This window comes from Delphinus delphis, chromosome 9 (genome assembly GCF_949987515.2).
Source record: "Delphinus delphis chromosome 9, mDelDel1.2, whole genome shotgun sequence".
Lineage (NCBI taxonomy): Eukaryota > Metazoa > Chordata > Mammalia > Artiodactyla > Delphinidae > Delphinus > Delphinus delphis.
The window spans coordinates 106,695,942-106,713,096 of NC_082691.1; the positions used below are offsets into that span (position 1 = coordinate 106,695,942).

General features: G+C 46.0%; 1 protein-coding gene across 2 annotated transcripts in view; it reads right to left on the minus strand.

Annotated features, from left to right (window-relative positions):
- Positions 1-1,799: 1,799 nt before the first annotated feature.
- Positions 1,800-17,155, minus strand: part of ESYT2 (extended synaptotagmin 2) — a 77,210-nt gene continuing 61,854 nt past the window's right edge. For both annotated transcript variants that reach the window (XM_060021208.1, XM_060021209.1), the window contains 9 exons: positions 13,900-13,974; positions 12,643-12,729; positions 10,882-11,031; positions 9,268-9,656; positions 8,021-8,119; positions 6,493-6,624; positions 5,420-5,525; positions 5,007-5,056; positions 1,800-4,918 (listed from right to left, as the gene is read on the minus strand). In XM_060021208.1, coding sequence (XP_059877191.1) covers positions 4,873-4,918; positions 5,007-5,056; positions 5,420-5,525; positions 6,493-6,624; positions 8,021-8,119; positions 9,268-9,656; positions 10,882-11,031; positions 12,643-12,729; positions 13,900-13,974 — 1,134 coding nt within the window. In that variant the 3' untranslated portion in view covers positions 1,800-4,872. The remainder of the gene's footprint in view (positions 4,919-5,006; positions 5,057-5,419; positions 5,526-6,492; positions 6,625-8,020; positions 8,120-9,267; positions 9,657-10,881; positions 11,032-12,642; positions 12,730-13,899; positions 13,975-17,155) is intronic.

Below are 17,155 nucleotides of genomic sequence, written 5' to 3' on the forward strand. Positions count from 1 at the left end.
TTTCTGTGAACGTCTCATGTTCTGTTGTTGTTGAAAACCGAACATTTAAAATAATACCGTGGCAACACTGTAAGAGCCCTCTCCACAGCTTAGATATTTTTCGCTTAGTAACCTTCTTGGGTGAGTCCCCTAAAAGCTATATCCTTTGCTCTGTGCTGCCTCTGAAGTCTCTGCTCAGTTAGCCGACCTGGTCAGCTAGTGACTGGGCAGAGGTCTCTCTAGTACTTTGGACTCATCTCCCAGTATCTGCTGAGGGCTGGTGTGTGTTGGCGGGGGGGGGGGGGGGGGGGGGGGGCGGGGGGAGTCTGTTTTCACATCCCCTCATGCGGTTGACACCTCTGCCGCAGCCTTCACTTCCTGCTTGCACGGTGCCTCAACACCAGCTGGAGGTGACGGGTCCGGGCTCACTCGCACAGGCCTTTCCGGACACGTTCACAGCCCTGCACTTGCACATCTTTCTAGAGCCCCAGGAATGCCAGTTTTCCCAAGCCCCTTTTGGACATCAATTTCCCCCGTTTTCCTTTAAAATTTTTTGGTCAGCCTCCTGTTGTCCCAACCTGTGTCGCCATCCCAGGGAGCTGATGTGTTAAACACCTGCCACTGTTTGTTTTCCACGTGGCTCCCCGGGAGCCAGCTGAGCCAAACAGAGGCAGATCTCTGGGGACGGGGCTCTTGGGAAGCGATGAACCCGCCCTGCCCGCTCCCGACAGCTGCAGGTTTTCACTGCTATTGTGGTTCCAGGGCTGCTGTACTCTTTTCTCCATTATATTTTCTAGTCGCTATCAATGTTAGTGTATAAACCACAGAAATTTGTATGTTTTTATAACTGACCCTTTATTAAATACTTGTTCGATCCAAAAGTTTTCACATGATTTTCTTAGGTTTTTCACACAGGCAATCTCATATTTGAAAATGACCTTCTTTCCCAATACAAAATTTATAATCTTTTTCTTTCCCTATCGTATTGCCCAGGATTTCCAGATTAACACTAAATACAGACAGACCTCCTGGCTCATTTCCCACTTTTCTGCCTCAATTGTTTCTCAATTATTTCTCAGACTATGGCCTTTGTCTCAATAGGGTGTACTCTTTACTATGTTCACCAGCACCTTTCTCTTTAGCCCGAACTAAGAACTATCAATAGGTGCCCACCTTTCCTTAAATGGAAACTTGTTAGGACAAATTAATGTTATTTAAGGTCTGCCAGGTTTATTCATCCTTTATTCAACTGATATTCATTCACCAACTGTGTGCTAGGAACAGTGATAAACAATTGGAAAAGATTTAAGTAACACCCACATAACCTCTGCTTTGGACACTTACAGTCCAGGCGCGAAATGGTTTTAAATAAAGCTAAACTGGGATTATGCTACTGTGATGGTGCTGAGTGAGCTGATTAACAGGGAGGCTGGCGCTAGACTCTTGAGACTCGCCTCAGTCACCCCGACCATCGGCAGGGGATGCCAACAGCAGTGGCACCTCTAGTGGTTCCCCTCCACTTGTTCAAACCAGACCCTCTTTCATTCCTTCTCAGTGCTCTGGTTTTCAAGACTGTTTTTTCTACTCATGATTATCTTTCAGAAGAGCTGTTTTCAAAACTCAGAGTCTGAGGTAGGCAGAGAATAGCCAAATGAAGATGGAAACAAAAGGAGTAATATCAGTGCCCTGAGGTAGTTCTTCTGAAAATGAAAGAATTAACAACTAGCAAATATAAATACTATACTGTAACCACTTTTCAAATTATCTGCTTCCACACTAAAAATTTTACTCCAAAAGACAAAGAAAGAACAAATCACAAGTGAGCTAACAGAAACGTTTTATTGAATAAACACATGCACTGTCGTGTAAAATTAGCTGAGTGGAAAGGGCATTCTACAATAAACCTTCTGCTGTGTTCCATCCACAGCAGGCCATCCAGCTGGACTGGAGTTAAAGCAACAACCACAATATAAACACACACGCTGACTGCATCTGGCTTCAGTGCTTGACAAAGGAGGGCTGACCTCTGGATAAGGAAGAAACTGTGGTGAATTCAGCTGCAAGGCTCCTTCTGTTTTAACCTGAAGCAACTGCCTCACACTTCCTACTTTAAGGCACAGGATAAGCAACAAAGTAACAATTCAAATTAACCAACGCAAATTTCCCCTCCATTGGTTTGGCTCCAGGTAGAAAAGCTAAAGTTCCCTTTTCCCAGATGAATCAATTATTCAGAACCACCGGCCATGAAGGTTTTGAGAACGGAGTGTCCATCGCCAGGATCCTGGAGCCCGGCGGAGGTCTGGCCTGATACTGATTCTCAGCTGCCCAACTGGACACAAGAGGTTCCCAAAACACCCATCGGCCATCAAGACAGAATCCCACCTGGGAGGTGTTTCAGTGACCTCAGAGTCATCGCTTTCCTTTCAAAGAGAATGGAGCTGTTTGCTGGGTCTGTGTCCAGCCCCACGATCCACACAGAGGGTGGACATCATGCTGCTAATTGGCTTTGTTTGGGCTTTGTACCTTTCACGGCATTTATTTTGCCTAATTGCTTAACTGAAGTATTCCACCATGTAAAATACACATTGAACAGGTGAACCACGTGGCTACAAAACCCAAAAGCTGGGGATGTTGGTAGAAATCACTGGTATGCTACATTTCAGTGAGTGTTTCTCCTGTCTTAGAAATATGCCAGGAGCCAGGGGTCCCCAACCCCGGGGAGGAGGACCGGTTAGGAGCCTGGCCTCACAGCAGGAGGCGAGCGGCGGGCGAGCGAGCGAAGCTTCACCTGCCGCTCCCCGTCGCTCCCCATCGCTGGCGTTACCGCCCGAGCCATCTTCCCCCACCCCACCCCCAGTCCATGGAAAAACTGTCTTCCACGAAACCGGTCCCTGGTGCCGAAAAGGCTGGGGACCACTGCCAGAAGCCCTGCAACAAACTTTTTTTTTTTTTTTTTTGGCTGCACCGCGTGGTTTGTGGGATCTTAGTTCCCCAGCCAGGGATCGAACCCGGGCCCCTGGCAGTGAGAGCGTCGAGTCCTAACCACTGGACCACCAGGGAATTCCCACAACAAACCTAATTTTTAAAAAATCTCCAAAGATCTAGTATCACGGGCAGGCAATTAGATTTAGGAATTACCTGTCTTCCCCACGCTGCTGCAGTACCAGAGTTAGGTGTTTCCCGAGCACACACCCCTGAGTGTCACCACGTTCGTAAGGCCCTCCCGCGCTGACAGAGGAGATGGTCTCTGCTGGGGCTTCGGAGAAGCTTCATGACCCAGGAAGCTGCGAGAGCACCGGGTCTGCACGACTGCATGAGACGTACCGCAAGGCTACAGGCCCCATCACACGCACACCCAGGGTTCAAGGTGTGCGGTGGACACCACTGAAACCCGCCAGAGGGCAGGAGCAGCGGTGGCGTCCACACAGGCACTTGGGCAGGCCGGTCACGCCCAGGAGTCCATGGCGGGGGCCCTAGTGAGGTCTCTGACTCAATCTCACAGCTCTATTTTCCCCGGGATTACTACGTAGCTGTAGGGTGCCCTCTGGCTAAGGAAGTCATTTGCACCACACGTCTCAGAATCCTTAAAGCTCTTTCTGCACACATGCACCCTGTGCTCGGGGCATGCACAGCTGCCGCACGGCTATGGAGCCTCACCTTGTAAGAGGCTTGCGGCCTTTAAGTATCTAAAACATGCTTTTCATAATCTAAGAAGAAAAATATTCCCAAATAAAAGTTGTATAACAATATTCCAATACTGAGGTCAGTCATGGCATAAAGTGAGGAAACCCAGTAAGGGGTTCCTTACAACCAGCAGCCGCTGTGCCGGAACCCCGGGGCTGCGGTGGTGGCTGGCGCCGGCTCGGGGGCTCTGTCCTCTGTGTGCCTCACGCTGACGATCACGGGCCGGCGTCGGCTCCCGCCGCGACTTCCTAGCTACTCACCCCGACCTACCTCACAGCCTCTACGGGGACAACGTGAGTTTGTCTTTCTTTTCGGGCTGAAAAACACTGTAAATTTCACAACAGACTAACTGCTAACATTTAAAATCCGTCTGTATTACATTTCAGGAAGAGTATGATTATGTATCTGCACTGTTTCATGAATACGTTACAACAAGCAACTAGGAATAAACTTGAGACATTCCATTTTATGTAAGAAATTTCAGATTAGTGCACTATGATTTATGAACCATGACAGCTCTTAATATTTTATATAACTCAGTTATGTGACACTTTTCCTGATAAGCACTTCAACTGACTTCTCAATAATACATCTTTATATTTATGAAAGTGTAAATACTTTGAATACATTCTTTCATCATTCATAGTGGGCAGAAATATACTAATATTTACTAATCTTTCAGCTTTTCTTTTTAAAAAGAAACACCAAAAAATAGGTCACTGAGAGCTTTTTCCTGCAGAGACAAAAACGGTTATTTGTCATAAGAATTTAATAAGTTTTAGAAGAAAAAAAATATATATTTCCTTGATCCATTTTCTTCTGAATTCAAACCAGCATGTAGAGATTATAAAAAATAGTCTATTTACACAGCATAGTGCACCTCAGTGATATACAAAACAAAGCAATAAAAAAGCACAAGCATATATCGGCTTCCTAGGAGAGACAACTGACATACAGCTTTACGCACACAACGGCGGACCACTATCCTATGCACGCCGAAAAAACTGGTCAAATACTAGAGGAAATTAAACATACAAAACTTAATGCTAATAATGGCCAAATATGCCTAAAACGTCAATGTTTTATAAAACCACTAAGGGACAAGTAACCAAGTACATGAAATTATAAAAAGAGCATGGGTGCGTCTGTGTGGGCTGCGTGTCGGCACGGGGCTGGCGGATACAGCGGGGGCTCCTCGGCCAGCGCAGCCTACGTCACCACGTGGGGCCTCGTCCCATCCTCCGTGAGGTCGTACCTGAGACACAGGAAGACACACGGTCACAGGGGACGCGCTGCTGAATGGACGCACGGGGCTCTGCGTCTGTCTGTTGGGGGGCACTCACCACTGGGTCCAGCCTTTGGCGAGTTCTTCAGATGCCAGACCGACCAGGACCTGTGGTGAGAAAAGGCCTGCAACAGTGGGTTTCAGGCCTCTCACCATCGCTTCCGATCTTCTCTGGCAACACACTCTCCCTCATTTTCAGCCTCTCACTTTTCAACTTTTCTACCCTTATGATCCACCCATGACCTATACGGTCAATTATACCCAAGAGGCCCTTCCTGTATCCAACAGTCCTGACAGGAAGTTATCACAAAGTACCAGGGGAGATAATTCACATTGATACCAGCTCACAAACCACTCACAGCAGCTTAGCTGACGTGGTTTATCCACGTACATAAATCTAGTCTAAAAAGAGTACTCTGGGTTAAGTGTTTAATTTTTACAAAGCGTAGGATTTTTTTTTTTCGAACTTACTTTGCCGAGAAGCCCTTTGTCTTTGGACAGGAAGCCACCGCTGTTCTTCACGGCCACGTCCAAGGTTCTCCTCTGCACGTCCGGCAACGAGACACTGAAATCAAAGCTGAAGTGGAAAACAGAGGATCATCCTTAAATTTCTCCATAATTTTGCTGTTTTACCGTAACTAAAAAATGACATTGCTGCTTATGAGACCATTCCAAATGTGATGTTCATTTTTTATTATAAAACTGATCTCTCCTGCTAGATGTTTGGACCTGGCCCTTCAGGAAGACTCAAAGTTTTCTTTTTTCCATTATTCTCTAAACATAAGAGGAGACTGGAATCCTAAACATGCGAAAGGCTGACCCTGTGGCTCCCCCGTGTGGACACAATGCCTGACTCCCAGTGTAAAACGTGGGCCATGGTGTGCGACACACTGCGGGGCCCAGGGCAGTCCGCTCCCCCAAAGAGGGTGAGCTCCAAGCCTGCAAGTGAACAGAAGTGGGGTGTCCGAGAAGCAGCCTCACAGAGGAGGGGATCTGCAGGCACCTTCTGGAGCCTGAAACCGGATGCTGCAGAACAAAAGCCTCCAGAAGCGAAGGTGGCAAAGCAGAGGACAAGGTCGGAGGCCTTGTGGGGACACGGGGACATGTGGACATGGCCGGCCTTCCCAAGAGCGAGCAGCCTGAACCCCAGGTTTGCAGGAACTCTTAGAGGCTGCGGCTGAGCCAGACACCCACACCAGGACCGGGTGCCTGCCCATCGGTTTCTCATCTCCGCGTAAATAAAGTCACTGGTGAGAAGCCATGATTAAGTGACTAGTAACTGAGTTAATGGATATCAACACCATTCAACTTACTATTTCTCCACATGTGCACAGGCCAAGGCTGGTGGAGTGTGGCCTGAGGATTCACGATGTGATGCTCAAATGCCTATTTATTTATTTATGTTAACAAGTTTATGACCGCTCTTCGGGAGGCGTTTTTCACTCATGCTCTCACTGGTGTAAATGCCTCCATCATTCCAAGGCACCACCAGGCCTTCCTTGAGTGGTGAACACAACTGTCTACCCCACTGAGTGGATGCGTACCTCTGATCAAACACGGGGTTCAGCGTTTTCTTTGACACGTGTGTTTTTCTCCTTCCTGACCTCCTCTTGTCTGGTAACAAATACAGGCGGACGTAGGGATCAGAGCCGTCTTCAGAGAAGGCAATGAGATTTCTTATAACACAAACCAGAGAATGCTCGGTATTAGAATCTACCTAAGATTAGATACCTAATTAGATACCTAATCTATCTAAGGAGCACCGCACTGGAACTTACTACCTGGTTTTACTTGCATCCCGTGACTGCCTCCTTCCCACGCGCACTTCAGTCAGCGGCTCTGCAGAGGTGGCCTCTGCCCCGTTTCCTGCGCCCAGGGTTTGGGGGATGTTCTGACCCGCAGAGAATCACCTTTCCACACTGCTTCACTGTCCCCTCCCAGTGAGGGGACGCGGCCAGCCTCGCGGGAGACCCCTCCCCGGCTCCTGCTCAGGCCACGGACCCCACCCTCTGCCCTTCGTCCACCCGAACGCTTCACAGACACAGGCCCACCTCCTTCACGCAGCTTCATGCTGCTCTCGTCCTCGGACAACTGGGCCAAACACGCTAGTATTTAATTACAGCCGACCCTTGAACCACGTGGTTCTTATTTAAGGGCTCCAACCCTCCGCATATGTGGTTCCGCATCCTTGGAGTCAACCAACTGCAAATCGTGTAGGGTGGTGGCATTTACTACTGAAAAGCTCCTCGTGTAGGTGGAGCCATGCCGCTCAAACCCACGCTGTTCAAGGGTCAGCTGTCCCTGCAACCACTTCCAATTGTTCACTTGTTGATGGACCGAAAGCCCACGAGGGAGAGTCCTCTGAATCAGACTGCTGCTCCAGAATCTCACATAGTAATTATCTCGGCAGCAGGAACATAGAAGGTGCTCAATAAATAGGTAGTGAAGCGAACTCGACATTTATATAATCATGTTTCTAAATGTTACTAATTTTACTTTCCTGTTTCCACGTCTTTTTATAACGTCCAAATATTTCTACCACATATCTCCATCACAGCTACTAGTGAGACAATCAAGTCACATAAAGGAAAATAATCAGCGCCACACCATCATCAGTCATCAAACACAAACTGAAGCAACACCGTCACATCACGTTATGTTTACTGAACCAGTACAAACCGTCCTGCTTGTGGGGAAAAGAGCTCGTGGGCTCTTCCCGAACAACTACAGCTATTCCTGTCACTATCCCACAGACTTGCCTGAATTCTCTGAATTGTTATAAATCCACTCCTGGAAATTGAATCCCCAAAAGACACTTCACTAAAAGAAAACTATGCTTATTATCATGTTGTAAACGTTCAACCACAGGGAATGTTTTATGAACTGCAATATGGCAGCTTAAGGGAGTGTTGCAAAGCAACCAAAACGGTTAGTAACAGAAAATGTTATGAAACAAGGTTAAGAACCTGAAAACCAGGACTACGGTATCTAACTGCAGTATTGCCTACTTGCTCTCGTCTGTAAATGAAACAAACTGCTGTCCGTGACGCGAGAGCCGAGAGCCCGGCTCACCTGCAGGAGTGCACGACCACCACCAGCTTGTTCCTCTGCGAGCTGTGCCGGACGGTCAGCTGGATCTGCCCCAGCGGGGACTGTCCCAGGGTCGTCCCACTGAGGAAACAAAGCCGAGAGTGAGAGCACTCCTCAGACAGCACAGCGGCTGTGAGCACGTTCATTCACTCAGACAAGCGGGAAGCAAAGCACCCACGAACATGAACCTAGTCTGAACTTCTGGGTATGAACGGACCAGCTGGATTCATACTTCCTCCGAGGGTTCAATATAACCCAATTGCTGACAACCATGTAGCCCAAAGTGAGAACAAGACACAGGCTTCTCCTTACAAGCATCCACTCTTCAGAGTTTCTGAAGCTATGTCTACCCTAGAACTGCCCAAATCTGCACTCCTTTCTCAGAGCCCCTTGCTGTGCACCTCACGGGTCGTCTGATGAGGTCACACCCCCTCCCCTCCATCCCCATCTCAGGCTGAGGCACCAGCTCCAGGACAACCAATGACGGCTCTGACTCAGCTCTGAGATCTTCTCGGTTTCTCCTCAAATTTAGCTCCTGGGAAAAACTGGTTTCTTATTTAAAATTCTATTTCTTTCTAGAGCAAGGGAGAGACAGGGATTCCTTCCTTTCTCCTGAAATTGCAGCCACGAGCAGAGCTGCTCTGCGCATGGGTTAAGGCCGCCTGCCCCGGCTGAGCCCTGGGCCACAGGCTCCACACCTCGGCCTCTGCTCCGTGCTCAGCACACCGCAGGGCAGCAAAGAGGAGACCGCCCCAAAGGGCAACCCACTCCCCCTGCTGAGAGGAAAAGGCTCACGTTAGGGTAACTGCAGACTTTGTCCTTATCTAAGGAAACCACGGACACGCCCATGACTCAGGGGGCATAAGTGAGAAATCCACACAAACATCCACAGACAGACAAACCCGCTGGGCGGTGAAATGGGTGGCGGCCAAGCATGAAAGAGCAGGGCCTGTTCTCATGTGACAAACGTGTCCAGCTTCCGCCAAGCCTTTCCGCGTCAGGTCAGCTTTAGATTCTGCCTTCCTGGTCTGAGGATCCCCCCACTGTTCCTAAGCTTTAAATAAGCCAAATACTAGGCCCTGGAAAATGGCAGGTTTACTTTGAAAGCCAAAGGCTCGGTGAGCGAAAGGGCCACACTGCCTGAAAGCTGTTTGGCTTAGGACCGCGTTCCCTCCCCGCAGCCCGCGGGTCAAGAGCCAATTCAGCAAGAGCAAGGGGCGTCTAGTTACTTCTCAAGCTGCCGCAGCCTCTGTCGCAGCTCCTGTGTGGCGACGGGCAGCGAGATGTCTGAGGCGATGCTTGGGGTGGGCTCCTTGACGGAGACGTGGCTGGGGGAGCCGGTGCTGCCGGCCTGGAGGCTGGAGGAGCTTCTGCCCAGGTCCCGCGGACCCTGCGGGCTGGCCTCTGCGGGTTGGGCTCTCTCTTCCACACCTGGCTTATTATCGCAGCCCCCCATGACCGGCGTGGATGGGGCTGTGCTGCTGTCAGCAGTGCCTGGCGATGCAGACATCTGAGATCTGACAGATATTTTTCTCCCTTCCTTGGAAACAGAGGGTCGCTTTACTTGAGCTGAGTGCTGGTGGTCTGGAGACCTTTCTTGCTTTTCAAGGTGGAGTACCTTGAGGTGAAAATAGATACAAAATTAAAACGGGTGACACTGGTAACAGCCTCATACATGAACAGCTTTAGAGATGCTCATTTGCAAACGTTTCTTTGAAGCTTGGCACAAAACATGAAAAACAATCTAGCCTCTCTGTTCAGCTATCCTACCATATTACAGAAAGTGCAGAAAAAGGCACATGCGGGTAAGCATCACAGCACCGCGTGGTGCCAGCCACACTTCTGTGCATCTCTCTCCGGCCTCCTCCTGTCCACTCTTCTGCACAGTGGTGACAGCTTGACAGTGGCAGAGCCCGAGCCACAAACCCCATCCTACGCTGACCCTTATCCTACCGTCTCCACCAGCGACCGGGGCAGGGCGAGGCTGCCAGACCCCTAGGGTTGACATGGGAGCAACACCTCCCCGCTTTGCCTCCTTTCACATTAGCTCTGAGCGTGCACATGTACCTGAGCAGTCTAAACCCCGCATTGGGGGTCATCCCGACGGCCTGAAGCTTCTTCCCGCTTTTACCAAGTAAAGCTGCAGCCAACACCCCCAGTTCTGTGTTATTACCAGGAGTCAGATTTCCAGAGAAAGGGCTCTGTGGTTTACAGCTGAAGACACTGAAGTCCCTTCTGGAAAGGCTGTGACCAGGCACAAGGAGGCCGTTTCCATCACACCTTCCACAGACTAAGTTTGTTTTACTTTAAAAAAAAGTTGGTTCTGCATTTTAATTTGCATTTTAAAAATTAGAGAGTTTTAGCATTTTCCCGTATGTTTGCCAGTTTTATTTTCAGCATTTCCTTAGGTACTTACAAATGAATCATCGTCTATTTTGGACAATATTTTTCCTGTAATCTCTACCGTCTTGCAGAGTTTTTTTTAATTCTTTTTTCTGAATGACCTTTGAAAATTTAACATTAGCAGAAAACTTCATTGATCCAGATAGCAATACTTTCTGGACAAAAGGATTAAAAAAAAAAAACGCTGGTGGGATTCATGTGAAAGCCCAAGGAACAATTCCGGGCCTGCTCAAGCAACCTGGAAACTCTGCTGCTGTTGGTGTCGAAGTCCAAGCCCTGGTCATCTCTCCCCTGAGCTACACAGCCAGCAGCAATGTGAAAACTCACACTCCCCGTAAAGCACGTCCCTGTCATCCCTGCCCCGCGCCCAGCACCGTGAGCACCACGGGCACTGCCCACCCAGGACCCTTCCCCCAGCTGCGCTCTGGAGACGGCAGTACCCTGAGGGCGAGCTTCATCTTCAGTGAGCTGTTGGGGCCTGAGTTACTGAGCTGGAACCGCTGGTTCAGGGTCATGTCCTCGCAGGCGAGCAGCTGGCTGAGAGGGATCCTCAGGTTCCCCAGGCAACACTGGTGCTGCTCATCTTTCACCTGCCAAACACGACAGAGTGCTCAACGCTGGGGATGGAGACAGAACACGCAGGAAGGCCCCAAACCCCATCTTCGGCCACCTCCTTCTACATCCTGTCGCCATGCACAACGCAGTAGGAAACCCCGTCAGGGAGACTCAAAACATTGCCAATAGTGATGCTACAGTGTAGCCATGTCACAGGGCCGGTCATCTCCCAATCACATAGTCATAATGAGCACGAAAAAGAGAAAACCCCGTTCGAGGAATCCATTACAAGGACCCTGAGCTGAGAGGCAGCAGTCCACACAAATCTGAAGATGAGAAGGAAATGTCTTCAGTCCTGTGAAAACGGTGACAAAACACATGCCTAGTGGTGTGCCAAGTTCTAGTGGTGACACTTGTTCATGGAGAAGACCCATTTCTAAGTTTCTTTTAAGACTTCTACTCAAAATGTACAATATCTGCGCTAACTGCATGACAATTTCTGGCTCCTGAATAATAACCTTCAGCTTTGCCTCTGCAACAGGAACCACTCCTGTTAGGTTGCTGCGATACAGGTAGTTTAACCAAAAGGGGTAAGAACTTTGGTGGTTTCATAGGCTCTACAGCAATGATCAAGTAAGTTAACTACACGTAAAAACCGAACAGCCTGATTGCTTATTGTTTAAACTGTAATCGCAAAAGCATTTTTTAATGAAATAACTAAGTTTACAGAATGTTAAAAATTATTTTTTTAAATCCAAGGTCCAGTTACTATAGATTATTTTAAGAGGAGTGCAAAAAATTCTTTGTTTTAAAGGTTATCCCATCGTATTTTTTTAAACTGAAGTACAGTTTATAATATTATATTAGTTTCAGGTATATAAAAGTGATTCATTAACTTTATAGACTGTACTCCATTTAAAGTTATTACAAAATAATGGCTCTAGTTCTCTGTGCTGCACAATATACCTTTATTGTTTGTTCACTTACGATGCAAAAATTCTTAAAATTTTAGCAAATTAAATTGAACACATAAAAAGGACACTACATCACAAGTGGGGTTATGTCCAAATAAAGGTTTGTCTGCAAGGTTTTCTCATGCTAAATCTTGAAAACCAGTAAATGTTTGCAAGGTTTAAGATTTAAAAGTCAACACTGCATTTCACCGTATTTACAAACTTAAAAAGGAAAATCACGTGATCATCTCAATACTTGTAGAAAAGTCTCTGACAATATTCAACACCCATTCATTACAAAAACACTCAGCAAACCGGCAGGAGGAGTAGAAGGAAGTGAAACACAAAGGCTTTGCCCTTAGGATCTGGAAGGAGGCAAAGGTGTCCACTGACGCTGAGGCCGGGCTGGCAGCGGGGAAGGAACAGGAAGGGAAGTGTCATTACGAGCAGTACCCTGAGGTATCCACACGTCCAGCAGGGCTGACAGTGGTGCCAACATGTGAACACCAACACCCACTGCACCTCTGGACGCCAGTAACAGTCAGTCAAAAGTTGAAAATTAAAAACTGACAGCCCCCCGCCCGACACCTAGGGCACGAACACATCTGGTGGGCCCACAATGGCGGTTCTCCCTGTGTTGACTATGTGACGCAGAGATACAAACACAACCACGTAAATATGCAAATCACTTACCTCCACCTCGAGCTCCTGGCGCTTGGGATTGTGAACGAAGAAAGTGAAGTTTTCCTCCCACACAGGTTCATTAGTTTTGTACCGAATCTGAAAGAAATATCCAAAATCAGCTCTGGGATATTTGCTGTGGCAAAGCACTACCACACTGTGTTTATCGAGTATCGCACTTGGCAGCTACGGATGACACCCATCCTCTGGGCTGTCCTATCAAGAGTTAACTGTGGAAGGTCCGGAGCGTGTCAGCGGATGAGCTGCCAGCAGCTTCCAGCCTGGGTCCCAGGCCCCATGACAATGCGACATCTGCGTGTGTGGTCCTCACTCCACGACCTCCCCAGGCCAGCGGACTGCTGCACGTCAGAAAGTTTCTTAGATGAATGGTTAGCAGTTAATAAAAGGGAGGAATTCCTGAAATGTTTCCTGAAAGTAGCACATATTATAGCAACAGCAATGCCCTCTCTCAGTTTTTGAACAGAATCGTATTTGTTGAACAAGTCCCCTACATATGAACCTTCAAGCTGTGAACTTTCAAAGACGCGAATGTGTATCCGGTTCCAGAGAGGAACCAGAGCCTGTGTCGTGCACATCAGGCGGAGGGAAACTGCAGCCTGCCCTCTGGCTCCTGTTGCTGACGACCCCTCCTTTCCCTCCTCCAGTCGGTCACTCTTCTCGCCTGTTCCCTCGATGCCAGCCCCTGGATGCCAGCTGTTGGACTGTACTACTGTACTTTTCAAGGTACTGTACTGTAAGATTAAAAATGTTTTCTTTATTTTGTGTGTTTGTTTTTCATGTATTATTTGTGTGAAGAGTATTATAAACCTATTACAGTACACTACTATATAGCCGATTGTGTTAGTTGGGTACCTAGGCTAACTCTGTGGGACTTAACGAACAAATTGGACTTACGAACTCACTCTCAGAAAGAAACTCGTTCGTATGTAGGGGACTTCCTGTGCACTGCTGGTTGTCTTTTAAACAAAATATTAACAGGACATTCAAAGGAAACTTAGAATTTGTCCCATGTCATCTACCCATGAAATCAAGCAAAAGCATAATTAACATATTCGTGTCACTTTTTAATGTTACTTTTAAATGAATATATTTGATACGAAATTAAGTAGCTGGTTATCCAACAACTGATTTGAGAAAACAAAAGAAAGACTCATAAATCAATGGTCTTGATGCCTGCGCCACCCCCAACTGGTGACAGTGACAGCACGGTCACACGGAAGTGCCCCAGTCAGACTGCTGGTGCCTTACCTTGCTCTCCTGGGCCTTGTGACCAACTGACATTTGGACAAGAGGATTTGGGTTGCTGTTTATTTTCTTCCCTGACTATCCAAAAACAAAAAACAGATAAAAATCAATAAACACATCTTGAAATGGGGATCACTAAAAATGGGATTATTGGCTTATATTAACAGTCATTTCTATTTACTTCTGATACTTCAGTTACAGGGAGTATCTAGGCACAATTTAACTGGAAAACAATTAATTGCTAACACACCCCAAAGCCATACTTGTATCTACATAAAATAAATCAAGAAAACTTGTATTTGCAAACAATTTTAAAACGTTAAGGTCTTTTATTTTTTAAAGCAAGCAACTTTGGAAAAACGGAATCTTCCGAAAATCTTTAATGTTAATTCCAGCTCTCAAAACTTATTTTACTAGGGTAACAAAATGAATAAAGTGCAACAAATGGAAACAGAAAAGCACAGGAAGGACAAATGTGAGAGTGTGTGATTCAGAACAGTCTTCTGGTTGGAATCATAAAAATAATAAAGTGTCAGAGGCACATTTTCACGTTTTTAATTTAGTATCTTCTGTTCAAACATGTACCTATCAGATTATCGAACCTTGCTTACCAGCTGCTAAGTAATTTTGACTGGAAGAATAAACGTCCATCTAAATTGCATTTAAGCAGATACAAATGCAATGAGAAAAATTCAGGAATAAGAAAAAATGGTAGGAAGCATACTTTAGCACACACAGCCGATAGAAGAATACATAGTAAAATGCAACATATATGGGACATGAGGTTTATTTATAACTTAGCCCCACAAGAAGATGCTGTTAAATATTTGTGTTAGTGGAAATTAATTAGAAGGTCACAAAATGTTTTTAAGTTAAATAATTTTAGAGTCAGTCCTCAACACTGCAACGATGACAGAGGCGTCAAATTCATGACTATTGGAATAAAATATTACTAGCCCAAACCTACTGCGATAATCTAGTTTCTGGTTCATCTTTTTGATGTGAATGAATTCTGCAAAATGAAATAAACACTGTTAAAAAAAATCCAAGGCTACAGACTACGGTGGGAGAATACTAATTTCCCCCCTAAATCCATTTCTCCTTCTTCCCTTAACACGAGAGTCCTAGCGTCATAGCTGAGCACACAAATCCTCTGTGACACAGATTCTATTTCCGAATCTCCCTTGTAGTCAGGTGTGGCCCTGTAACAGTCTGGGGAGGTCTGGCCTTTGCTGTGCCCCCCTTCTGGCTGGAGGCATTGAGCACTGCGAAGCCACAGGCCAGAATTCTGCGACATTCAAGGGAAATAAACTTCTGTCTTTACTTAAGCTACTGCTACTCTTGAGTCTTTGATACAGAAGCTGAGTTTAACTAATACACTTACTTAACCTCTGAAAAAGTAGCCATTCATTCCTAGAGGTTTACTGTAGCTCATCAGTTTCAATATACCCTCCTCCCCGCCTTTTAAACTTTCTAACATCACTGAAAACAAAATGAAACTTACAATTGATGACTTTAAGCGCCTGTTTTTGGGCAGATTACAGTGGAGCGGTAGTTATCACTGCCTTCATCAATTTATTTTGCTTATATTTTCCTTCTGTGTGTGCATGTGACATGATAAAAATCTATGTTTATCCTAAGTCTAAAAATTCTTTCAGTAAGTATAAAATAAACACTATCACCTTACTTTCTTTCCTAGCAGTACATAAAATAATGGTGTACAGCCGTCCCTCAGCATCTGTGGGAGGTTGGTTCCAAGACCCCCCAGGATACCAAAATCCGAGGATGCTCAAATCCCATCTATAAAATGACCTGGTGTTATCCTCCATATAATTTAAGTCATCTCCAGATTACATATAATACCTAATAAAGTATAAATACTATGTAAATAGTTGCAAACACAATGTAATGCTGCTGTTTGGAACTTTATCTGTAGATTTTTTCAGGATATTTTCGATCCTCGGTTGGCTGAACCCGTGGATGCGAAACCTGCATCCTAAAATGGATGATGTTTTGGATTCTATGAAATAAGGTTAAATCAGTGACTAAGTTTTCTATCAGGACGCAATATTCAAAATGCATGAGCACAAGTAAGACACACAAGGTATAATGAAAATATAAGCGTTTAAGTCAGACTGTGTTGAATTTAAATCTTAGCTTTTTACCACTTGATTACTGAGATTTACGTATTTATTTGAACCTCAGTTTTCATATCTATAAAATGGGCATAATATCATTTCCAGAACTCAGCTGTTAGGCTTAAATAATAGAATAGCAATTAAAAATATATATTATGCTCGCTACACTGGGCACTTTTACATGCATGTATTTAGTTAATGTACTCAACACTCCCATACAGAAGAGAATATCACTACCACTCTGAGTAACAAACCAGGGAGGACTCAGCAGCCTGCTGCAGGTCCCACTGACGAGCAGTTGTGCTGGGATTCAAGCCCAGACAGTCTAGCCTAACTGGAGAGACTTCATTCTAACCATCACGCTCTGTGGGTCAATAATCTTCAGTTATTACAGAAATGGTGAGCGAAGGCTATGGATATGATTCCTCCTAGTGTTTTGGTGACGATCAGGTATTTCTTTTTTTTTAAAAACATCTTTATTGGAGAATAATTGTTTTACAATGGTGTGTTAGTTTATGCTTTATAACAAAATGAATCAGCTATATGTATACATATATCCCCATATCTCCTCCCTCTTGCGTCTCCCTCCCACCCATCTAGGTGGTCACAAAACACCGAGCTGATCTCCCTGTGCTATGCGGCTGCTTCCCACTAGCTATCTGTTTCACGTTTGGTAGTGTTTATATGTCCATGCCACTCTCTCACTTCGTCCCAGCTTACCCTTCCCCCTCCCCGTGTCCTCAGGTCCATTCTCTACGGCTGCGTCTTTATTCCTGTCCTGCCCCTAGGCTCTTCAGAACCTTTTTGTTTGTTTGCTTTTTAGATTCCATACATGTGTTAGCATACGGTATTTATTTTTCTCTTTCTGACTTACTTCACTCTGTATGACAGTCTCTAGGTCCATCCACCTCACTACAAACAACTCAATTACGTTTCTTTTTATGGCTGAGTAATATTCCATTGTATATATGTGCCACATCTTCTTTATCCATTCATCTGTCAATGGACACTTGGGTTGCTTCCATGTCCTGGCTATTGTAAATTGAGCTGCAATGAACATTCTGGTACATGACTCTTTTTGAATTATGGTTTTCTCAGGATATATGCCCAGTAGTGGGATT